The sequence below is a fragment of the Mytilus californianus genome, unplaced genomic scaffold (genome assembly GCF_021869535.1).
Source record: "Mytilus californianus isolate M0D057914Y unplaced genomic scaffold, xbMytCali1.0.p SCAF_1, whole genome shotgun sequence".
Classification (NCBI taxonomy): Eukaryota; Metazoa; Mollusca; class Bivalvia; order Mytilida; family Mytilidae; genus Mytilus; species Mytilus californianus.
The window spans coordinates 13,639,521-13,666,294 of record NW_026262581.1 but is presented as its reverse complement, the minus strand read 5'-3'; the positions used below and the strand labels follow the sequence as shown (position 1 = coordinate 13,666,294).

At 33.5% G+C, this 26,774-nt stretch overlaps 1 protein-coding gene across 4 annotated transcripts; it reads left to right on the top strand.

The window, feature by feature from the left end:
- The first annotated feature begins 5,519 nt into the window (after positions 1-5,519).
- LOC127706388 (uncharacterized) lies at positions 5,520-26,552 on the top strand. Of its 4 annotated transcripts, none has more exons than XM_052211008.1 (8): positions 5,520-5,680; positions 10,338-10,671; positions 11,194-11,295; positions 15,096-15,253; positions 15,790-16,545; positions 19,686-21,098; positions 21,960-23,351; positions 24,939-26,552. In XM_052211008.1, the coding sequence occupies exons 2-8, from the start codon at positions 10,428-10,430 to the stop codon at positions 26,064-26,066; spliced, it is 5,193 nt and encodes a 1,730-aa protein (XP_052066968.1). In that variant the 5' UTR covers positions 5,520-5,680; positions 10,338-10,427; the 3' UTR covers positions 26,067-26,552. The 4 variants fall into 4 exon arrangements, with proteins under 4 accessions (XP_052066968.1, XP_052067176.1, XP_052067119.1 ...); XM_052211216.1 differs by having other exon boundaries at positions 5,541-5,680; positions 10,421-10,671; XM_052211159.1 differs by lacking the exon at positions 5,520-5,680 and adding an exon at positions 8,259-8,369.
- The last annotated feature ends 222 nt before the right edge of the window (positions 26,553-26,774 follow it).

Below are 26,774 nucleotides of genomic sequence, written 5' to 3'. Positions count from 1 at the left end.
CATATTTTATTATCATTTTGTTATCATATCTTAATCCTAAAAGCATAGTATGGCATGTTGTTTCTGCTGCAGCATCAACAATGTATTAGTATGTGATTAGGTCAGTTTATAGGTAACAACTAGGGGTATGTCAATGATAGTTGGTATGCAGTTATATTAGTATTTGCACATTTCATTCCCATGGAGATCATTCGGCCCACCCCCTCAGAGACATATATCTGTGACAACAGCTCATTACATGAAAAAATACCATTTTGTCCATATGAAGCAGTTGCATTTTTTTAATTAAGGGTATTTTGCTTAATGTTGGCTGTTATTGTTAGTTCCTTTTGGGTTCTCTTTTGAAACACTCAGACAATATTCCATCTATATATGACTGTTATAAGCAAATTATTTGACTTTTTTTTCTTTTCCCAAGTTGACAAGGCACAAATGACCATTCCAGCTATGAATAATGTTGTCATCACTTTGCAACTTAAACTGACACCCTATGGTAACACTGGACTTAATTTGGGAAATGTTTCTGGCCAGTGAATGACAACATACAGCGACTCTTTTCACAAAAAATCTTACGATTAAAATTGATCGTAAGTTATACTGAAATGTGTATGACTTACGAGTATTTTTACTCTTAAGATTTTTTGTGAAAAGAGCTGCTGAAGCTTAATTTAGGAATGTAGGAAAAATGTTCTCCTCATGTTCTGACTCACAGAAATTGTTATGCAGATCTACCATCTAATACTATAGCAACAACATAATTTAATAGTAAACCCATGACCAGAAACCTTTCTGAGGAAGAAAAATCTCTTCTTGCAACCTAATAAGTATACATTCAAGACAGAAAACATATACTTTTGAGGTACTGAATTGTTACTCTGTGAAATTGACCAACTGTGATATTGACCAACCATTATTGTTGCCAACAGAAACTTTGGATTTATATAGGTTCATACATATGAAAAGAGAGGCAACTCCCAAAGTTATCACTTTTACTAAAGAGTCGCCCAGCATTAAGGTTACAATAAACTATTAGATTTTATGGGCGCAGCCATTTTATGAGCATAACATTGTATTCAGAATTAAGAGTATAGCTTATCCTGATTGGTTGATATGTGCGCCCATTATTTTTTGTTATTAGAGACTTTCGTGCATTCTGCATTATACCAAAGGCCAAATAAATGATTTTCCTTAGCCCTAATGGAACTGAAATGTCTTTTAAACGCTAGGATGAGACACATATTTTTAAGTGCAAAATTGATAGGCATGGGAGATAAGTACAAATTATGCTAAGAAAAGCAACGCAAACCTATATTTTTTGGACCAAAAAGTAGTCCTAATAACTTTTCTTTAATTCAAGCAAGGTTTCGTTAAAAAAATCAACTTTCTAAAGTCTGTATCTCGAAAAAGGCTATCATTGTCGCCTATAGGGAAATTAATTGTTTATTTCAATCTTAATTATAATATAAACAAGTTGTTGTAAATTTCTTCAATAAACCATGCTCATGAATGATTATAATTTTTTGGTAACTGCAGAAAAAAGTCAATCCCTATCAAAAGTGCTTCAAAGATGTTCATGATAGAAAGATGAAGTTGACAGCATTGCTTGTCATACTGGGAAGATGCAATGAATCATATGAAACTTTGTTAATATTGTCCTTCATTATTAAGATCACCAAAAGACTAAGAATGGTTGCAAAAAATATTGATATCGAGAAGTAGAGGAAAAAAATGTCCAGTACATTATCACAGATATTTGTCAGCTAAAAAAAATCATAATTCAAAGGATTGTATTTTGGTAGCATCTACATTTATACTAACAACTTGACTCAGGATGCTGAAGAGCTAGAAAGAATAATAAAAAGTAGCTAACAATATCCATTAACTCATTATCATTTCAGTTCAGGGGTGAGCTAGCATGTGACTTGTAATCATACTGATATATATTGGTATAATTCATCACCGGAGCTTTAGGTTAGGTTAAATTCGATACATTCGAGTTTACTTCTCTCATGATAAATTACCTACATGTACTACCTATTACCAGCTATCGTTACGGCAGATAAATAGGATTTGTGTTCCCGTTTGCCATTTAAAACAATCGTTTTTGTCTCCCCTGAGACGGAAGGCAAGACACAGGTATTGCTTTTCCGGCGACGACGACGTCGTTGTAGGCGTCAAAAATTGTCAAGTTTTCTAAGAACTTGATAGATCAATGATATTTTGTATGAAGTTGAATTAGTGTCAGTACATATCAGTTTGACGACTATTTTGAGGCCCTGCTCCCTAGGTCATGGTCCAGTGACTTTGAATAATTAGCAATTTTCAATGTTACGTTTTCTGCTCAAGTTAGTTTAATAGGAACTACTTGTGATAGATCAATGATATTTTCTATAAAGTTGCATTACTATTAGTACATACCAGTTTGACGACTATTTCGAGTCCCTGCCCCCGTAGGTCATTGTCCAGTGACTTTCAATTAAATACCAATTGTCAATGTTAGGCTTTCTGCTTTATTTAGTTTGATAGGATTTAACTTCTTAAAATAGACAATTATATTTTCTATAAAGTTACATTACTGTCTGTAACTCTCAATCTGTTGACTATTTCGAGGCCCTGCCCACTAGTTCATGGTCAACGTGTACAGCAGATTTTGATATTTGTTACCTATTATAGTGCCGATAGCCTGTGTATGATGCACATTGTATTGTGTGTCTCTGCTGTTAGCATCAATCTAGGGGAGTAAAACCGCATCCCATTACTGGTCTATAGTTCATGCATCATTGGACAATTTAGTCGAAGCCATGTACTGGAGTATATCAGCATTTCACCAAAATCAAGTCTGTCACGCTTCAACGACTAAATTAAGTTATACGTCCGTTATTTAATTGTAGAACACGAGTCTGTTGATTCCATTTATATATAGGGATTATTTATATTAAGACAATGTTGAAGCAAATAATCTTTTTAACGTATTTGTTACACCGGACTGGGACTCGCCTCATCAGATGAAATGTTTGTACACATTCGGCCAGCTTACCCAGGGAACGTAACTCAAAGGCACGTGTTCAGAGTGTACCAAGCTGTCTTCAGCTAACTAAAGTCTAGCAGCATCACTATGCAAAGTGTCAGTTTGGTATAATGCAAAAATCCAATTATACGAGGAAAAGATTTCAGTAGGGGAAATTCGATACTTTGTTCTGTAAAAGTTTTTGTATAAATGTTCCTCGAACATGACATTTTTAAGGTTGAGATTATGCGAGGAAGATTTGGCGCCCCATAAAACCTGGTTCAACCAACCACTTTCATTTGCAAAGTGTCTGGGCTAGTTGTGGACTATATTAGTCAATTGTCAGTTGTTGCCATGATTTTTGTTTGAAGACCCCCCTAGAAAAATAAGACAGTGTTTATGAACATTTACTTCCTTCATATAACTTCAAAAGAAGTTTATACTAGTATGATGTTTCTCATTCTTCCTATAGTTTTATAACTTGGCGTTAGGGTGCATCACATTGCCTGCCAAATTGAGAGAAAACATGTGTTTGAAATCTGTCAGAAAAGCTTTATTTGTTAGTATTACTTGAATATTGTTACAGCAGAAAAAAAGGATGTATTTGAAAATCTATCAAATATCTAAAGATGCATCTACGAATCCCTAACTTATAACTTGCTATCTCCATTAAATATGTAGAGCTTAGAAACGTTTTGTTTTAATGAAATATTATAAAAGGTGTATGGCATCATCTACCAAGTATTGAGTCTACAGTTGTAAGATAACTGAAGACAATCACATCAAAACTAGGTAGGCTTACTCTGTAATAGTCGAACTTAATGTACACTGGCAAATAAAAGTATGAACAGCATCGGTGGTCTTGTGCTAGCTTGCTTGCGTCGATTGTGGGATTCAATCCCAGACTGAGTTAAGGTAAAGACCTTGAAATTTGTAATTGTTGCTTCTATGCAAATGAGTATTTAGGAAAAATAGCTATGAATGTTCGACACCGAATGCAGAATAATTTGTCCGTGTAGGGAAACATATCTTTCTGTGAAATATGAGCTTATGAGCTAGCACATTGAAATTTCATCTTCGCGTTACGGTCTCGTACAGCGCAGGATTCATACACATTATTATGTTCTCGTGTTGCACATTGCAGTGACATTGTCAGCTCGTTTTCGACTCATGGGTTTGATTATCGGTATCTTTCGCCCCTCTTTTCCTCGTTTTGAATACTAGTATGGTTTTAAGATAAGTGGTAAATATTTAACACCAATCTGACGAACTATACAGCTTATTAATAGAAGTCTCTTGTAACTATACGGGATAAACTTGATAATGGCACATTCTTAACACATGTAAAGCTCTCGAACCTTTACAAAAATGTTGTTAAGAACATCATTTCTTCGAACGCCAGCATTAATGAGGACCTCGTATAAATGAGATGGTGAGATGTCACTCGTAAGAGGATTTTGTAAAGAGGACCATATATTTTTTTATTGACTGATTCTGTGTAAAACTCTGAACATCATTTCGTGCTCTTTTCAGAAAGGATATGCTATCTTCACTTAAACAGATTGATTTCGACTATGTAAGATAAAAGAGCTTCTGCATAACCAAGATTCGATTTTATTCAGAAATGCAATGTTATTGAAATTTTATTATTACATAAAGTGCAATATTCTATCATTCCATTCTAATAGTCTCGTTGATGCACCAATTTATTGCATATGAGATCCTTTGGGTCTTGGTACTCATAAACACAAATCGAATCAATATTTTTGAAGAATGCCAGTATACATTTAATCATATATATAACATAGTATATGTCAATGGTATATATCTATTCTGTATAGTTGACCATATCTAATGCTTAATGGAATGTATTACTTAAAACAGAATAATTGATGAAATAGAATTAGAATGTCAAAGGGGAAGATGATTAATCGAGCTAACAATTCTACGGCATTAAAGAAGTTATTTTACCCTACGATCAAAGAGAAACCAGACACTTTGCCACGTTTGACGGAACCAACACATTGCAAACGACCTTTTGAGTGATATTCTTGTATAAAAAAAGTAATGGTTTAAGCAGGTGTTTTACTCATTATCTTTAATACCACTATAGTGAAAAGGACTTGAAACATTTCCAGTTTCCCGTAGATTTTTTTTTAATTGTAGCCCTTGCAAAACTTAACGGCAAAAGCATGTGCTGGGACATCGTATAAAAACTAGACTATTATATGACTTTTAACAGCTCAACGAAAATAAACAAGGTCAAAACTTACTTATATTGTGCTAAAAACTAAACAATACTAATGAAAAGATAGGTGATTATGTCACGACGGATTATATTGCATGTCTTGGCAGTCCAATGCTTCGACAATAACAAAAGTAACTTTTGTCAGAATCGGTGCCAAAAAGTGTGCAAACAGAATTGAGATGATCTTGTTTACAACCACTTAACAATGTTTATATTTATCGAATTTACTCGTCCAGCAAGTGTTTGGTATTTTTAGCACGATCTATTTAATAAACATTGAATGGAATATTAAACCCGTAAATACTTACAACTGAACCGTAACGGGTGTGTTCAACCGCAGAACAGGATTATTCTGAAAGGGCGTGGAAAAGATCCCACAGGGACGGCGATAACGGGAAAAGGTGCCCGGCAGTACACCAGAACAGGTGAGTAAATACATGTATTTTGTGTTTCGTTTTTATGTTCATCCACCTGTTAATTAGTAAACATACCTTGTTATTTCTGTCAATATAAATGACAATGAGCATTCTTCACTACGGACGGTTGATGGATTTAAATACAATAAGTCACTACATCGGTTATACATGTAAATGTCATATACAATCATATACCTTTTCATACATTTGTTGAATTATTCGCTGAATTTTACCAGACATACAAGTTATGGATTATTCGTATGTTTCTACATTTGACATTGACGCATTTAAAATCCGAAATTGAAAGTACTGCAGTTTAAAGTACTTTATTTCGTAAGGTGGCATGCTTATCATAAGCTCGTAAAGCCTAAATTTGAGTTTGAATGCCTCAAATTTGTTGGTTTCCAAAGTTTTCTTGCTTTTAGGTTTTCTATATCGTCCTGAACATGCATGAAATATTTGCCACTGAACGTTAAGCAACCAACAATTAATCAATCAGATTTCCTATACACGTAATTTCTATTCAATTCAAGATCGCTGCTGGAGACATTTTCTTCTTTGACTAATGGTGATGGACTTGAACTCGTTGAAAATATCTATGAAGTTGACACTGTAAGTGTAGCCCTTTTTAGGGAAAGTGCAAACATTTAGGATCTCATTTGGCCTACGTAAAACATGTTCTGATTTAAGTCCGATCTTGAGAACAAAAGGTCTCTTTAATTAATAGAGATGTAGGGAGATTTGAAGTCCTAAAAATGAAAGTATTGTAACACGATAGTTTTTCCCCCGATCGTTTTTCGGGGAAAAACGATGAATTTCGTGTAACCTGAATTGGATATTGGGAGAAAAACGTAACACATTCTTCTATTATTACATCACATTTGTTTATTTTCGGTTCATGGAAAAAAAATGGCACAAGAAATTCATGGAAATTAGTTGAATAATTTTTTCGCATTTTGTTTGACAAAATTGGTTATGATGCATATTAAAACTTTTGAATAGATACGAATGGTATGTTGATGAGTGGTTTATGTTATAGATTAAATTGGTGAGATTAAATACCCATTATGCTATGATTATCGCATTTTGAAAAATCCACTATGTCAAAGGCCTAGTGGCATATTTAAAATCAAGTATTGGTCATTAATTACAACCGACTTTGTCTACTTTGACTTTTTTTTTCGTTTACGGAAACCTCCCCGATACCCCAAAAACTTATGCAATACACTGTCGAATATTAATATTCTGAGCTTACTCCAGACTACATTATGTTTTTGCCTACAGTAACTCAGTGCATATTAATGGAAGATTATACTCCGTGCAAAATCTGAACAAAAGTGTCAAAACTCGAAAATCTATCCAAGGTCTTCACCAAGGATCATTCCTCCTTGTGACCAGGACACTGGTATGTTTTAATTGTTGCCAATAAAACATTCAATGAAAGAAAGATTGAGCAGATAACTTGATGCAAATACGATTAAGAAACGAGAAAGACCTTACTATTATAGTATGAAAATATACACGGTACTACAGTCTATCGATAACTATAGTTTGGCATTGCACAAGGTCATGTTTTTCTCTGACTGTTAATGACGTCTTTACACTAAATCCATTGGATGTTGGATGTATACTTATTGATATTTTAGTCTTAGATACATGATTTTCTTTCATTAGTTGTTATTGGCTTTGAACTAGCTGTCAGTAACTGCGAGTATTCTCAGATCTGTACTTATAGTGTCTTTTTGTTTTTGGGATGTATAAGTACCCGTCCACGTCCACTCTGTGTTTTTGTTAGGTGTATTTCTATTTGTATCCATCTGATGAGTTGAGCCCTTTTCAACTGAACTGATTTTTATAGTTTGTTCTTATGTTGTACTGTTACACCACTGTCCCAGGTTAGGGGAAGGGTGGTTGAGCGCTCACAAACATGTTTAACCCCGCCACATCCTTTATGTGCCTGTCCCAAGTCAGGAGCCTGTTAGTTCAGTGGTTGTCGTTTGTTCATGTCTGTCATATTTGTTATTCGTAAATTGTTTAGTTATAAATTAGGCCGTTAGTTTTCTCAATTGAATTGTTTCATATTTTTCATGTTGGGGCATTTTATAGCCGACCATACGGTATGGGTTTTTCTCATTGTTGAAGGCCGTACGGTTGCCTGTAATTGCTTAGATCCTCTTCATTTGAAATTTGGTGGATAGTTCTCTCATTGGCAACCATACCACATCTCCATATTTTTTATACTGTAGTTTGGACTATTTTTTACTGCTCCATCACCATTTTAAAGATCATATATAAAAAGTAAATAGTTTCAAATGTCAATGCTGTAATTATAAGCGATTTTAACAAAGAATTATGACATTCAACAACATTCATATAAGTTAATGAAACATTCATTTGTTCGTAAGAAAAAGTGTAAAAGATTGATCCTACACTTGATAAGAGTATATGATTTCAATAAAAATCTATTATTGTCACAGACATGAAAAATTGACGATCAAAAATGTTGCAGGTGACAACATTTTGAAGTAGTTACATTTATTCATATGTTAATTCGTCATCCCAAAATGACATGTAATTTGGATAAACTATTTTTCTTTGTTACGCTTACGAATACACATGTTATTTTCATGTCAGAAATTACTTTTAAAACGGTAGCTTGGGATGTTAGATAGATATAAAACAGTCCCATTTTATTCAGGTAAGTCATATCACTATATATCGAAATAATATTTGTACAACACAAAAGATACGATATGAAATTTTGAAGGGAGTGTAGTATGAAAGCAAAGTATAATACATTACATCGTTGGGTTGCTGTCAAAATGCTCCGTCCTTCACCCCAACCTACTTAGCAGAAATCCACATATTTGATATCGTTGTTTGGTTTGTTGTTTTAAATATTCATGAAATGGTTGTCACTGGACGTTAAGCAAACGACCATGTGAACAGCAACTGACAGAGCTTGAATACTGAAAGATGGTTCAAAAACTATATCGAATTACACATGTAATTGAAGAGTGTTATTAGAAAGTATTAGTAATAAAATCTAGCGAAATATAGTGATTCATGCTGTTTCGCTATAATACATCATATGTAATGAACTATATAGCTCTAGATTTTATTTCGGCTTTATTAGTATACATCGACAAGCCTAAGGGTCGAATATTTAAAATGACAAACTCACTTCTTTTGCCTGCAGTGGAAGTAAGACAACTTAGTAACGCAGAAAAATAGATAATTTAAAAATTACAAAGAATTAATCACTTTAATATTAAGTTGATAAATTACATATTGTGGAAAAGGAATGGTGTTGATGTCCATGAAATGGGCTTTGTTACTAAATGAGACGGATAATACAGGTACGTCTTATTAATTTAACCTTGCATTTTAAAAGAAATACATCCTAACTGAAGCTAATAATTTAATACAGAATTATGTTTTATTTGTTGGTGACAAGGTGCAAACGTGATACAATGTGGATATACAATATATTTTTACGACATAAAAGTGACATTTCACGCATTTTATTCACATGACACTGATTTACCTTGTGAAATATACATTTGCACATAAAACATTATCTAGCTTGAATCTCTGATCTTATAAAATAGGGAAAAGTTGTACTCATTTAACCCAGTCTTTAGTTTTTATGTAGTGTATTGCAGACTGCTTTTCGTCTTTTCGTCGTTTTTTGCCATGACTTTGTCGGTCTCTTTCCAAATTATGAGATTTGATTTTCCCTTTTGTTTTTCAAATCTCTCAAATAACGAAATTGTGATTACGGAAGATATTTTAATCACTTAGCCAATCAGATTTTGGAAGCGAGGATTTTTATCACTCAGCCGCAATGAGCTCAAGGAAATTATACATTCAGTAAATAAGAGACAGATCACTGGATCATTCAAAACTAATAAATCGAAGAGAACCTGACAACGCCATGACAGAAAAAAAAACGAAAGACGACGAAAAGACACACAAGTCCGCAAAAAAACTGCATAAGAAACTAGGCAGGGCAACACGAACCTCTCCAAAAACTAGACAGAGCAACACGAGCCCCTAAAAAAATTAGACAGAGCAACACGAACCCCTCCAAAAACTAGACAGAGCAACACGGACCCCTCCAAAAACTAGACAGAGCAACACGGACCCCTCCAAAAACTAGACAGAGCAACACGAACCCCTCCAAAAACTAGACAGAGTAACACGAACCCCTCCAAAAACTAGAAAGAGCAACACGAACCCCTCCAAAAACTGGGATGATCTCAGGCGGAGTAATTGAGTAAACGAAATGGTAGATTTGAATCAGCTAGTTTATTTTAGGTAACACTGGGGGTTGATATCATTTAAGCTAAAAGAAATTTGTGAATATCGATTTGTATTTTTTCAAATGACTCAGCTGGTGAGTTTTGTTCACGCGTGAATACTGACAAATTCTGAAATTACTGACAGTTATATTAATTTCAAACAATGTGTAAAGAATGAATTAAGCTTATCTTACATTTTAAAATTGTCTTTTATGAGCAAATCAATTACAACTCCATTGCAAACTAACCTGAAATCATATCTAAATATATTATAATATTCGTATATTAATTTGTTCTCGTTGTGGGGTAGTTGTCTTACTTGACACTCTTGGCAATTCCACTTCATCTTTTTATATTTACAGTTGTGACAACATTACATTGCCAGTCTTAGTTTCACATACAAGTAAAAAAAAGGAGTCTGGTATCTGATCTTTTCGTTTTACAGTGAAATCATGATACCTCCACTTACTCTCTTTGTGGTCTGCCTTTTGATACCGTCATTTGGAAATTCTCTACAAGACATTAAGCCAGAAGTAACTATAGAAGGATCTCCTAACATCGTTGCCATAATAGATTTTCACTTAGATTCGGACAGCGATGGGAACTGCATAAATCTTTCAAGAGCCGGTATTGATTCATTGATGGCTTTGAAATGGTCTAACGAAGTTTTGGACAAAAATACACCAAGCAACACCGGTAAGATTTTAACATCGACTTAATACTAAATAATAATGATAATAATAATAATAAACGGTTATATTTAATTCAGTTCTTTAAACTACATGAAGATTTTATTACATGACTTGGCAATGTCAAGATTGGTTCGCTAATTAGGAAAGGTAACATGTAATTAAGTAAATTGTTTATTATAGTGACTTGTGAACATGTATCAATAAATATAACACAAAATTTGTATAGTCAATGTTGCACCCGGCCCATTGGACCTATAAGTCACTTATTTGACTAATAACAGTAGGTTAATAAAGTATCTAAATATAATATTTCTCAAATAGTTCAAAATTAAAATAAATAATTATGGGAGATCAAATATGTAAATAATTAAAATGTTATGTCATTTATATCTTGTATAGCCGCGGAAACTGTTTTGTAAATTTCTATTCGAACGTGAAAATTCTAAAGATTTAAACAAGTTTTACATAAGTTTAATTTTATTGTAGCGTTTTTGTTTAAACCTGTTCTATGTTATCATATTTCCAGGACTTGTACTTTACGACTCGTGTGGATCTTTAACAAGGGCATTGAAGATTGTTGGACAATTAATAAATACTCAAGGTTGTAGTAATTGTACAGAGATAGTCGGTAGGTAAAATCATTATTAGACATCCATTGATATTTTGTTTGTATGTATACAAAAAAAATGGAATTAATTAGGCATGTTTTCAACCAAACAACATTTTACAATATTATACATTCAGTGTTTTATTTCCTAACAAAGCACACTATATATAAATGTCGGAATATCATTATTCAATCTAAAATGTTACGTAATTTGAAAATTGTTCATGTATATTAAATTGAAATTTAAGTGGGACATTTAAAGATTGAATTAGCTCGTTTCGGGACAGAGATAATAACCAACTTCCCCTGAATTTGTTTTACTAACAGAATCAAAACCGTAAAACTATTGGAATTGAATGTCAAAGAGCCTAAAACAAACTGTAAAGATTTTTTCAGCAATTTTATATAAATACTAAATTATTTATATAAATAATTAATCTAGCATTTTGTTTCCCGTTTTTCATAAATCGCAATAATAAATGCATGCAATAATTTCTTTTGATACATAAATGATTAACGTGTTTTTGAAGAAAAAAAATGCATTGGAGGACGTTCATAACCAAGTAAAACAACATAAATTACTTTGTATCTGCTCTGAGCCAATCTATATACTGTAGCTACAAATGTCACGATGCATTTTGGTAAAGAATAGAATATCCATGTTAATATTTCTTATAAATACTAAAATTTTCAACAACCTTTCAAAATTGAAATATTGAGACATCTTTAAGCATTTTTAATGTAAATACAGTTTCATGAATACGACATGGTGTTATGGATAGACGAAGCTGTAAAACTGTAAAAGCTTGTCAAGATTAAAATGCTTAATGTGTGAAATAAATTCAGGGAAAACTCATCCTAGCTCTTTTTTTATATGTTTTGATTGTTTTTAAGGACATAACACAGCTGTGGCAAAATTTGACTGACGGGATAAGTTATCCACTCAAGATATTTTTTTGGGACGGGTTACAGAAACTATCACATTCGGTCACCATACTAAAGAAAACACGAAAGGAGACACTTTTCTTCACGAGAAGTTAATTATAATCGAAACACACTTAAATATTTGTATATATATAAAAAAAAAAAATGTACACAAAAGTTTAAATGACAAGTATATCATTTGACGGCTCGTATGAATTTCTGTTTATTCCCAGCTAAGTACAATTTAACGAAAGAATCATCAACTATCATGTAGATAGAATAAAAAACCTATTCATATATGACATAATATTATCAAATAGTGCGATGCGATATCGCTTTTCACTTTATGAGTGTACGCGTATCATAACAGCTTTTTTCACCATAAGCTGTCTCCTCGATAAATGATAAACATTAAGATCACAAAAAGGCATTTCCTAAAAATAAAATACATCAACAGAGGTCTAATTACTCCAACGTTCGAAACCTTATAAAACATATCGGAGCACAAAAATGATTCACTCCCTTGTTTGATAACACAAACCTGCTTATTTTTCCTTTAACGTACAAAAATAATAGTACCCTTTGGGTAATATGAGGAAGAACGATTGAAATCGACACCTTTCAAGCTTTACGGTAACCATCACGAATTAGTTGACCGATACGATGTGTCAGTCTCTTAACTTGAGCGAGACACATCTTCTTGATCTTAGTTCATAAGACACAAACACATTCGTGATCAGAAAGTTGAATAAGTATGTTATATACATGTATTCCCTGTAATGTTACATCACTATTATGACATTTAAACTGGGTCTGGATTCACATGAAAAGTGATGCATATATAGTGATCCTTACCCTGACGACGCAACCGGTCTCGGTCAGTATTCCCCCAGTCCCTGTTCTAAAGTATATTAAGTTAATATTAAGCCTTGCAACAGGTCACCTACGGACCCCTCAAAGAGTTTGTGAGGAATATTAACATGCAAAGAGCGCGACACTTCCCTTACACGAGGCATCTGATTTAATGTCCCCATTCTGACCAGACGTGGCTGCGAATTCATACATACCAAACTGCCAAAAGGACGCCCCACTTTGGCAAATGTATTACTGCAGGTCGGAAAAAGACAGAAAAATAACCATATTTCTTTACCCAAGTTACCCTAAGGGTTCATTTTCTCTGAAGATTAACAGTTACCGGTTAACCGGTTAATCGGTCGATAGATTATCCGAGTAACCGGGTAGGCAAAAATGTTCAATTTGACAACACTAACATTAACTATGGATTTACGAGTTGTGAACATCGACAAACTACTTATTACTCTTATTATTTCTCAATTTTCAAAAATAAGATTCGTGCTTAAGGTCGTCTGTAGTATAGGATGTATAAATTATTAATTAATCGCAATATCTGGTCAGAATAGAAAGATTAAATCATAAGCCTTTGTTGGAGGGGCATAATTTTAGCACATTGGAACATTTGCAACCACTCTTTAAGGGAGTCTGCAGATGATCCGGTGGAAGATACAATTTCTGCTCCTATAATAAACGTATACGCAATGAAATACGTAACACATAAACTATATTGTATATATAAAGGGAAAATGATATATACATAGCTAAAAACAACTATAAAAATATAATACCGTAGTAGTTCAAACAAAAAGTTTACAATAGGGCTTCCCATAAACAAGAATTCACCATACAATTGTAACCTGAGTGTATAAATATAAGACAACGGTAGTTTACCGATGTTCAAATTTCCAACATCGATTAAAACGATACAAATCAAGGTAACAAACAAAACTGATGGTATAGCATGACCCCCAAAAGAAGCAAGACCGTGTGCGTCGACAGGGTAAGCGTCCCCTTCTGTGCATACATCAACCGTCATGCGAATACACATAGTCACAATCGGGACTAGAACACAATTGGTAAATTATAGATCAAACGACTTTTCTGGTATCTTAATATGTAAGACAGCGAAAACATGTCGTTTCGTTTGCGAGTGGAGACACAGACACATCGTATCGGTCATCCAATTAGTGATGGATGAACGTAAATCTTGTGTAGTGTCGATTTCAGTCGTTTTATTCTCATAACTCTGTTCGAGCAATTTTTGTGTAAGGAGCACACTCCTATTAATGAAGTCCGTATAGTGTGAACATGCCCGAGCGTAACGTATTAATTGAGATATGTAAAAGCCATACGATGGGACAAAGGATTTGTTACTGCTGAGAAATGGGAAGTTGACAATTGGAAAGTTGAAATCATAACGATTGTCATAGATTCTAGCCTGAATTCGTTCATCTGTGTCATTATCGGGGCAAGATATGAAACATACCTTTTAGTTTTGGTAGTATCTTCCTTAATCACAAGTTCACCGAGATATACTAGATGTAAGCAATCAATAAAATGTAGGTTATTGAGTTGCAGGACATCAGCAATATACCTGAATGATTAATTAAAAATACGTTGCAAGAATTAGATCCTTTTTTATTTTGTTTTTGAGAAGGTTCTGTATGAGCTGTATGAGCTCTGCTTCATATGAGTACAAAAAACAAGTCGGCAAGTAGTGGTACACAATTTGTACCCAATGAAAAATGGCTGTTATAAAAGTAATCCACAAAATTCAACAAATAATGCTATTTGAAGGAATTGTTAATGTGTATCTAGTATTCGACCAAACTCAATTAAAACTGAAACCAGTAAGATTCATTTTGTATTTCAGTTGGTTGAGATTCCACATGAATTAATTCCAGAAATAATATACACTCGCTACCTATAAATATTTGGTTTATGACAATGACCAATGAAATTCAAGTATAATTACATCATTGAAATTAATAAGCTATAATCTAAAATAATTATTTCACTTGTTCTTAATCCTATAATAACAGGTTTAATAACATTTACAAAAGAAGATATTCAGACAAAAGTTTTAGATGTTATACGACCGTTTGGGATCGTCAATGTTGGAATATCACAAGGAAGTTACATCTCCTTCAGTTCAGACCTGTCTTTAACTATTGCAGGCGTTTCTCTCTGGAAGTCAAAGGTACGTGATTCAATTTATGACATGTTAGTCATAGTTTTTATAAAGGTACAAAACATAATTGATAAGACCTGATAGTGATAGTTTTGAGAATATTTCTTATTTTCTGTTATTTATAGCATTGTTTAAAATATCGTGCACGAAATTCTCAGTACAAGGTATGTAAGATAGAACGGAAAATACTTGTTTTTGAGGAAAGGTTTCAAACGCTGTGTTGGAATTTCCTTGTTCGAAGCGTGAAAAATAAAACTGAAATAGGGATGTTCCTATATGTTTCTATTTCAACGAAAATTTCAATTCCATTGAAAATGAACACAAACATAATAAGAATAATAACTAAGAATTGAAATAGGTTTCACTGAAAGCGAATTTGCTTGAAGGTTTCAAGTCTTAAAAGTCTTAAGATACCAGTAAGAATAAAACGGCTGTATGGCAGCATGAGCGATGCTCATAGTACTACACGATATCTTAAATCTTAATATAATATGTGTACAATAAATGACATATTATTCACAGAACCTGATAAATATATTTTCTAGGCTGTAGTGAGGATATTGGAGGAATTTCATTGGAAGCATATCGATGCATTTGCTGCCAACAACCCTCTTGCTTCAACAGAATTTGAGTTATTCTTGAAAATTGCATTTTCTAATGATATCTGTACCCGCAGGTTACAAAACACAGACAATAACTCGACCTTAGTGAACTTGTCATCAGATGTAGTTGTTATTTTTGTCTCGGGTCATGATAACATAGATGAATTACTTTCTAGGTTGACGCCATACAAAAGTAAAACATTTCTCATCGTGGGTGATTCGAATATTGACTTAGTTACTTCCGAATTAGGTAATAATACTCTTTTGCTGAAAGAACAATCATTCGTTGTTCAGAATATGCAACAGTACTTAGAAAATGAATTCAGTATTATCAATAAAAGTGAGGCAATATTTGCAGAGTTTTTGAAATCTCTGCCTTATTGTGAATATGATAAAGTATTCAACCATACAGTCTGTAGTAAACGCATGCTTCAGTATTGGGCGTCTAGATTAAACGATCGAACATTTCTTATTTCGCTGACTGCATACTATAACATCTTTAGGCTTATAGCACGGAAGGAAACATTCAGCTGTAGTGGATATGACTTCACTAAATGTCTAAAAGCTGTTAATTTCGTCACCCTTAACGCCCAACAGACTTCAGCTGGAAATCCGTTTCGAACGCAGGAATTGACTGATGGGAATTTCTTGGATCAGGTTCCAGTAATTGTAGCACAAGGACCATCACTGTCATCTGAGGTTTGTTTTTCACTAATGTTTTCCTCGATAACAAAAACCAATAAAGGTAAGACTTGGATATAATTTTTCAGAATTCTTTTATATCTTTTACATCGATCAAGCGAATTGTAAATGGAGATAGACAGAATGTGATGCCATCAACTATTGCCTGATCATGACCATTATTTTTACTCTACTTATCAAGTGAATGTGCTTTACTCCTTATGGGTATCTTTTTGATTGGCCAAAAAAGTTATATGTTTAAATTCGTTTTTCATCTGTTTGGAATATTTCACATGTGGTTGACCTTAACTCTCATGTACAAGAAAAAGGATAGGCTTGTTAAATAAGTATTCTTCCGAGACAATGCATAGTAGGGCCTAAAAAAATAAAAAGATACATGTGACATTGAAAAAGCATAAGTAAAAAATTAACACAAACCCATGGGCAACATAAAAAAAGACAACAACATACCACAAAACACTACACAAAAAGGGAAAGATGATTTAGCAACACGTACCACACCAAAAACCCGGGACAAACATAGGTTCTGTAGATATTCCTGCTCCAGTTGTCACTCACCATGGTACTCATTAAAAGTTGTAATCAGTGGAAAGACATCATACAATAGCGTATAGTAGATTAATATACATGCTACGTCTATAAATTTGTAGTGAATGAATTCATTCTCATGTATATACGTCCGTGTGGTAGATATCGTTTGGCCTTTCCTCATACAATAGCGAATAGTAGGTTAATATACATGCAATGTCTATAACTATGTGGTGAATGAATTCATTCTCGTGTATACACGTCCGTGTGGTAGATGTCGTTTGGCCTTTCCTCATACAATAGCGAATAGTAGGTTAATATACATGCTACGTCTATAAATATGTATTGAATGAATTCATTCTCGTGTATACACACGTCCGTGTGGTAGATGTCGTTTGGCCTTTCCTCATTTTTGTTGTCTACTTACCTTCAACGGATAGTTTTATATTAAATATTGCTATGCAAAAGCAAGAAATGTAATTGTGTCGGCAAAAGCTTACAAGCTATCAAGTTTAAAATGATGGTTGCCCTGGTATCTTAGGCAACTTTTTACAACCACTGGGTCGATGTCACTGCTTTCGGATGTTTCATCCCTTATGATATCACCAGCCCAGTCGTAAACACTCCTATGCCGATATGAAATATGATTGATACAATCATTATCTATGAATTTACTGTTCATTAAATAGTCAAATCTGTCGAACCACTAGGGTTTTTGTAACATGAGGTGAGGATGGCCTTAGCCCGATTTGGCACAATTTTTTGAATATTGTTTATTCAATGCTCTTCAACTTCGCTTTTGACTGGGCCTACCTAACCTTCGAGCATAACTGATGAATTTTAATATTAATAGTGCGTCTAACGTACTAAGTTATAAGTAAGGGTCCTGGTTTTCGAAAGATAATTTATGATTAAGACATAGCTCTAAGTGGTCCTTTTGAAACTGTCTTAAGTTCGGACAAATCATAAAATTTACCGTAAAGTTAGGACATCAAAATACATGGCTCAAGATGACCGAAGATAATCAAAATTTACTTTCCTTCACAATTTTATCGAAAAAACATTTATTTTGCTACACTCGGCCTTTTTAAGCATTCAAGGTGTTATTTGTCTTATATCGTAATCACAATTTTAATCCTGCCAACGGCAATATATGCAATATGTTTTGGGCGTTTATCGTATTTCCGTGAAATTACATGTAAGACGTACATGTCTAACTAAATTCATTTAACGATTCAAATTAAATTTCAAATTCATTTAAAACATGTAATAAAGAGATATTACTATTGTTTGCCATGAAAAGAGCACATGGAAGAACTCATTGGGCTGCGGATATGTGCAAAATTTGTCATCTATCTTTATAAATTTTTGTTTTCTTTATTTACTTCCTCTTCTTCGTATTTTAATACTATCTTTATAAAGACCATTATCGATACTACTGTGATAATCATCGTTTTATTCAAAAATAATTTGACGAATTATCTTAATGTAGTCGACGAAATAGAATGCTTTTAAACAGATATAAGAATAACTAAGGATTACCCTGAGACCAGCCTCATAAGACTATCTTAGAACAGCTTTAATGTACAGTCTGATTCGTATCATATAATGGTCCTATGATAGCCATAAAAACTCTCATCATATTTCACGCCTTAGGAGATGCCTTAGAATACTTTCGAAAACTAGGCCTCTGGTATCTTAGGCGAATTTTTCATACGCCAGACGCAAGTTTCTTCTACATAACACTCGTGTAGATAACTTATTCAAATATGGGTATCTGCAGGTTTAAATAATACGATAATGCTTGATTCAAACTAATCTTGAAGATTATTAGTTTTTCCATTGTTCTATCACTGATTAATCAAAATAGCTTCACTGTAGAGACTTGTAGACAAAAGGCGCGTCTGGAGTGCAATTCCTGGTATTTTTTGTGAGTTATTTTTTCTTTAAAGAACGCTTAATTGTAGACATCGTTCTTCGACCTTGCATGTTTAATCCCTGAATGAGACTTATCATGAGGAACACGACATCATGTACTCACCTTCAAGGAACACCTGAGATCAACCCGACAGTAGATAGGGTTCGTGGTTTACAGTCTTTAGATTTGTAGACTGATGTTTTTTTTTCGTCGGCTTTCGTTTATTTTTGGTGGCCAAGTTTTATTTTTCTCTCTTCGATTTATGAATTTTGATTCTCTAATTGGTATCTTCCGCCTTTTGAAAAAAAAAGTATAAGAAAGTTTTCATAACATTATTTTTTATAGTGACAGGTATACAGAAAGATTGCAACATACATTATTTTCTATCTATAATAATATATTATAGCATATATAGTGTATGTCTTTATTCTATGGACAATAAACAAGATTATATTCTCAAAAACTCTAATCTTATGATCGTGAATCGTTTTTTTTTTTGCAGTTACATCAGTCTTGCTTTCTTCCCCAGGAAAAAAAAGTCGTTCAACTTCTTTGATCCTTGCCTATTATATAGTTATCAATTAGGTGACCTCTCGGTCATTTGGGAATTTACTGTTTTTTCAAGAACGATATTGAGCTCTGTATTAGGTTGAGCAATTCTACTATTCAATGCATTGTTATTTTTTTTCAGGTTTTCAGAATTGTCAACGATACTATTACATATAAAACAGGAAACTTCAGTACATTAAATAATATACCGTCTACTTTATGTAATGAATCCTGTTACAAATGTGGCGAATGTTACAAGCAAGCGGAGGAAATTAAACCATCTGTTATTGTCAAAAATGGTGACATTATTTTTACAGCTGGGTTTCCTGTATATAAAGACTCAACATATGGCTCTCCTTGTTCGGAATTATCGAGAGAAGGCATTTTGATGACACAGTCTTTCTTATATGCAATAGATACTGTAAAAGATAAATATCCTTCGAAAAATTTGCTATCAAAAGTTTCTATTGGTGCTTTGATATATGATACATGTGGCGGAAAAATTCTTGACTCGGCACAAATTGTTAGTAATTCGAACTGTCCTCTAACCTTTTTCAGCGGACAAAATAACACTACTGTTTCTGGAAGCTTGATGTCCGACATTAGATATTCCACCTCTAGAAATTTAATGAGACCAGGACCTCTGACAAATGATCTTGCATCGTTTAAAATTTCAACCGCTGGATTATCTCTGTCGCCGGAAAGATATGACGTATATTTAAAAGATTTATCGTCATTATTGAAATCAATTAATTGGACTTATGTATCCCTTGTATATTCTGATGATTTCAGTAAAATGGACTCTGTAAATCATCATGTATCTGATATGCGAAGTGGTGGTATATGTTTATCTGATGAAATCTTTTTTCACAACACCATCACAACAATCGATACAGTTGCATCAAAGGTCATCAATTCTACTCTTAAAAGCGGCGCAATTGTCCTTTTGACAACACTAGAAGATACTATGAAGTTGATGGAATACCTGCGAACAAAGAATTTTTCTTTTGACAATGCCAATTTCATTTTCTTTGCATGGAATGTTATTACTGATCTACCGAAAGGTTCAGTTGTCATTCGGCCACGGATGTTATCGGATCCATCCCTCAAACAGGAGTTGAAAACACTTTCCGTCATTGATAATGGTTACTACAGAGGACCGGTAACAGACAGTGTAAACCATTGGTGGGTAAAGTATCACGAGCATCGCCATAAATGTCACGTGTCAATTAAAGACAATACTTTGCATCCAAACTCTTGCACTAATCAACCGACTTTTTCCGACGATGATATCGATATGACAGTTCCAGGTCTTATTGTTGAATACGTCGACATTATGGTCACAATTGTTGATGAACTATATAAAACAAAGTGCCCATCTCAGTCCGGACCCTGTGAAGCATTTATGTCATCTGATGATTTGGCGGATTATATAAAAACAGCAGTTCCCGGAGTCACATTTACAGACGGTTCTAACAGGATTAGTTTTACAGCAGATGGTTCTTTGAGGATGCCATTAGAAGTATTCAACATTCAACTTTCATCTAAAATCATGGTAAAATTATCTGTCAGTTCTTTGTTGTGATATTGTAGGCTAAACACGCAAATGTCATTAATTAATCTATCATGTCTTTTTGCCATGCTCTTTCATAACGCAATTTTGATCATACTTAAGGTCATTGAACTATTAATTGGCTATGTTCCAGATTTTTGTATTATTGTTTATTTTTTTTTTTGCTGAACAGCTGAAATTTCATTAAGCGCTGATAGATACATACATTTCTCTATTTCTTGAATCAAGTTTAACAAACCGAAGATTTTTGCCACAATGTTGCTCTAATTTTCCTTAGCCAAAATAACGTTACATTATTAGAAATATTTTTACGTAATACAGTTTTTAATATAACCAAAAAGCGTCATTGTATATAAAGTCCTAGCATACTATCTATAATGAGCGATTGATCATTTTTAGAGAACGTGCCTTAAGTTAAGTGTTAAACGTCAGAAGTTAAGTCTCACATAATAAAGTACAATTGTCATTTTACATACGTGAAAGTTGAAAATACCTAAGGTAATAAAAGAATTTATAACAAATATAAGGATTAATTCATGTACTATGGAGGGTTAACAGTTCAAACGCCACATGTTTTAGTGATAGGTTTACGCAGGACAACAGTAATCGGGAATGAAAGCCGGCAGACGGGACGAATTTGGACTTTCCAATGTAATGCTTTTATGTTTAGTGCAGTTGGTCAGAAATATGTATGGTTCTGACATTAAACTTTTATAAACATCTTATATTGTTTGAAACTGCACACAACGCTTATATTGCTAAGTATATAGTTTTTAAATTCAAATACCCATCAGTTAATGGTATTATTTAACAGAAATTTATTATATGTTTTCATTTTTATAGGTTGCAACAATTACAAAGGAAAATGAAGTTACCATGTCAACAAACCAGATAGTTGCTTTTGATTTAAATAACTCTTCTGTAGTTATTCAGCACCAGTGCTCCGGATGGTGCCCATCTTGTCACCAGTGTCAAACAAATACTGCACAGAACATTGACTATTACTATAAATCTGGTGATATTGATCTTTTTGCATTGTTTCCAATACACTCCATGGGTGCTAAAATAGGAATATGTGACCTACTTGCTCTGAAGGAGGGAACTGAGTATCTTACAGAAGCTTTCCTCTATTCGATAAACACGGCAAAGTTGAGATATCCATACCTTTTACAGGGAATATCTGTCGGTTCTTTAATTGTCGATACGTGTTCCAGTGTAGACACAGTACAGCAAAGTATAGCAAATTTTGAAAGTTGTTTTGCTTCGTTTCCGTCATCGAGTGGGAAAATGGTTTCACCCATGTCAGTTCCTAGTTACCTTTTATATTCAAATATCAGTACCGCAGAAGACTTAAGTGCGTCAATTCAGCGACATGGTAAATTTGTCATGTCACATTCAACTGATTTTAAATATAAAGGAACAATCATGGGAACATTACAGTATTCATACGCGAGGTCTGAAGTTACTACAATTGTTAACTTTTTATCAGAAATGAAATGGACTTACGTCTCTGTTGTGGGTTCTTCTGAACCTCTCTATACTTGGAAGGTGCAACAGTTTGAAGAACTCGCAGCAAGAAATAACATTTGTATAAATACAGTTCATTCTATATCAGATTCTGGTACAGCTAAATCTGCTGTTGATGCAATTAGTTCCGGTCCTATCAATATGAATGTTATAATCCTTTTCCTCTCAGTAGAAGATATAAAAATGTTTTTTGGTTCTAAAATACTCAGTAAGGTCCATATCATTGGAGATACAAACATTGCATGGAATGGCTTAAATACAAATATACAGATTCCTCTTGGAACAATAGTAATAGATCGATCGAACAAGATAAATTCAGATCTAAAAACTTATTTAGACACCCTAAATACTCAAACGATAAGTCGTTATGGAAATCCTTGGCTGAAAAAATTTCAGACAGGACGTGAAAATTGCAAACTAAGTCAATCTCAGTCTTGTAACTTACCTAATGATATTATGTTGCAGTCATCAAAAGTTGTAATGGAGACGGATATAATCCTCCATGGTTTACACAATAGAGTTACTAAACTTTGTGGTCAACAGACAAAAATGTGTAAACTGCTAGAAACGGAAGGATTGTCTCTTCATATGGAAGACTTTAGAAATATTAGCTTCTCTTACTTACAGGATCAGATAGTACTCTATACAACTGATGCATACAACGGTGCATATCAGATCCAAAATTTCCAAGAAAATAAAATGGTCAAGGTAAATATGTTATCGTAAAATTGTCAGAGAGCGGCTGATTCATACGGGTGGATTCATTATAATTCAAAATATTTAAAAGGATAACATATCATGTCACGTAAAATCTTGCCGTCTATATTTTTGTTATTGCAAGAAGAAAATCTTACTACGGAACATTATTTCTAACTTACAACAACTTTAAAAATAAGAAGATGTGGTATGGTTGCCAGTGAGACAACTCTGCACATGAGACCAAATGACGTAGAAGTTACATTGGGATCAATGACCGGAAAAAAATAGAAAAAAAAGACAGACGTTTGTTAAGACAAGGTGCTAAAGTGTAGCAAACATCCAACGTCGAAACACTAATTCACCACATCACTTATATCTCCAAGGGACACAACTGCCGTAAAAATATTACTGATTTTCAAAATCTGGAAATCTTTGACGAATCATATTCAACCCAAATTAAAAAGTTTGGTATTGCTATCTATTTTCTGAGGTCTACCCGGATTTGATTACCACAAGTTTACCATTTTGGTCAGTTTTGCAATTTTCATTTTAATATACCTGTCAATAACGAACACATTATGGTACTCAAGTATGCCTAGAGCGAGTAACTTCAAACTCTACAAAATTACCAGAAATGAGGAATTGAGGGTCTGTATATTATACTTTTAACATTTTCACACTCGTCGTTTCCGAATAATAGGTTTTTCATTTTCGAAAATAAGCTATTTTGAAATGACGCGCACTATTGGGCGATTAACTTCAAACTTCACCAAATTATTAGGTATAATGGTCTAAGTGTCTGTATTCTTATTGAAGATTTTCACTTTTGTCGTTTCAGAGTAATGGGATTTTAATATCATACAAATCGAGCATCATTGCAGGGAGTGCAGTGATGTGCTGTTGTATACGTCCTTGTTCTTGTATCTGTGGTTGATATTGTCCTATTCGCAATTATACCACATCTCCTCATTTGTTGAAAATAGAGTAGCCCTCATTTTGTTGTAAAAAATGTATCTCTAATTAGAACATCCTTTATTTTGTTGTATGGTACATGTTTTGACCTTTGCAAGCTTATGAATAGTAGTGGAGACATAGTATTTCATAGGACAACTGCTTATTTTATTATATTTTTGGGATGAAAATAAACGAATATAACATATTTAAAGCATTATATACTTGTATTGTAGTCACTGGGATAACACCATGAACATCATCGAAGCAATTTTGTTAATGGGTTGCGACTCTTCCCAACTCTATTTTTCACAAGTCTCCCATAATAACTACTGTCTTACAACACTTTTGAATTGTTCAACATATTAAGGATTGTCTAGCCCAGGAATAGAGTACCTTAGCTGTAGTTCACAAAACCTTTCGGAATTTTTGGTCCTCAATGCTCCTCAACTTCGTAGTTTATTTGGCCTTTTTAACTTTTTTTCATTCAAGCGTCCTGGCTGATGAGTCTTTTGTAGACGAAACGCGCGTCTGGCGTACAAAATTATTAGCCTGGTATCTTTGGTGAGTTTTTTTAACAGACGTATAGTTGATAAATAAATAAATGCTTTATGTATATTTTATTTTCATACATTTCCTTTGAAGGTTGGAGAATGGACAAACAATACTTTATCTCTATCCAAAGAAATCATCCGTGCATATAGTAATGGTGGTGTGGTTCAGAAAGTCTTACCGTTGTCTCGATGTATCGGCACATGTTTATGCACGAACCTTAACAACACAGAAGAAGGAACAGAAATGCCGGAGCCTTACCAAGACCCGGAGATGATATTTTATTCTTCGTCTGCAATATTTAACAGTAAATTATGGACAATAATTATACTTGCAGTCGCCTGTGGAGGAGTCGGAGCGTCCTTGTTATTCATCGTATACGTTATTTACAAAACATGTATCGGGTGTCTCAATAAACGGTACATAGGACTCGGAATTCTTCTACTTTTATCAATAACAGCATTGTATTTGTCTGTTTTACCATTTTTGTTTACACCAAGTGAAATGGGGTGCACTGCTCGACATCTGCTACCAGGAATAAGTTATGCATTAGTTTATGCAACATGCTTAGCCAAACTTATGTCACTGAGATCTTATAAATTAATTGGATTAGGAGGTGAAATTTCAAATTTAAATCAGTTTTTGACGGTGACATTTGTAAGTGGTGTTCAAATTGCAATATCGGTGCAATATGTTGCTTTGAAAGGCCCGTTCCTCGAAACAAAGTCAATGTCCAATGAGAAAATGTATTCTTGCAAATTTGACAGAGAATTGTTTGTAATATATTTAATTTATGACATGTTATTAATAGTGATCTGTTCGTTGTACGCTTTGACTGTAAGAAAAGAGAAGAAAAATATGGGTGAAGCTATCTTTATTCTCATTAGCAGTTGGATAAACATTGTTTTATGGACTGCTTGGGTAGCTGTAACATTGATAATATCACGTGACTATGTGGAACTAACAATTTGTATTGGGATTCTTGCGTGCGCGACAGTGGTCATCATAACAGTATTTGTACCGAAACTTCACAAAATTTCAAAGTTAAAATATGATGTGAAAAAAAATGGAGTTCAAAATGGTGGCTATAAAATCGACACAGAATTTATGTTTGAAAGACCTCATACTTTACCCGGTGGATTTAGAAGTTCTTACAATATGTCGCCACAAAAAACAAATCCGAAAAGTATATCTACATTTGACTCAAGTATGAGTTATTGAAATAATCATTACGTCAAAGAAAACATGATATTGTATTGTATTTTAATTTTTATATGAAGAATACATATTTTTAATGAAAATTAAACAATATTGAAAGAGATTTAAGAAATGTTACGCAACTCCTACGACGTAACAACAGAACTCTGACTTATTGGTGTTTTATTCAATCTCATAGTGCGTTTGAGGAATGTTGGCTTATAGACGGCAAATCGTAGTATTGAACAAGCATTACCATTTTCTCAACCTATTATCTTGTTTCAACACAAAGTTTTGAGAATACATAATTATTCCATTTCATGTGTGCATGATTTGAATGATGATTACCAAATATATGATATATTGCCTTACATAACAAAATGAATATACGGTACAGATATCCCAAATTGTATTATTGATTTATTGTTATCAACTCCTACATTCTGTTGAAATGATTTGGATTTTCTATAGTGTAAAATATTTTATATAATAAGAATTATTGAAAATGCTTGTTTCTTCGATGTTTTTGTCTCTCTTGCCGCGAGGATCGCAAAAACATACACTTTACCTTGCCAAAAAACAGCATTGTCAACCAAAGTGCTACGTTTTCTGATTAGTCGCATTCCAGTTTTCTTAAACTAGTATGATTAGTATCTTTGCATCTCACCTATAATAAAATATACAAGGTTTTGCCTCTTTACTCAATTCCAATGATATTTTTTGTCCAATGAA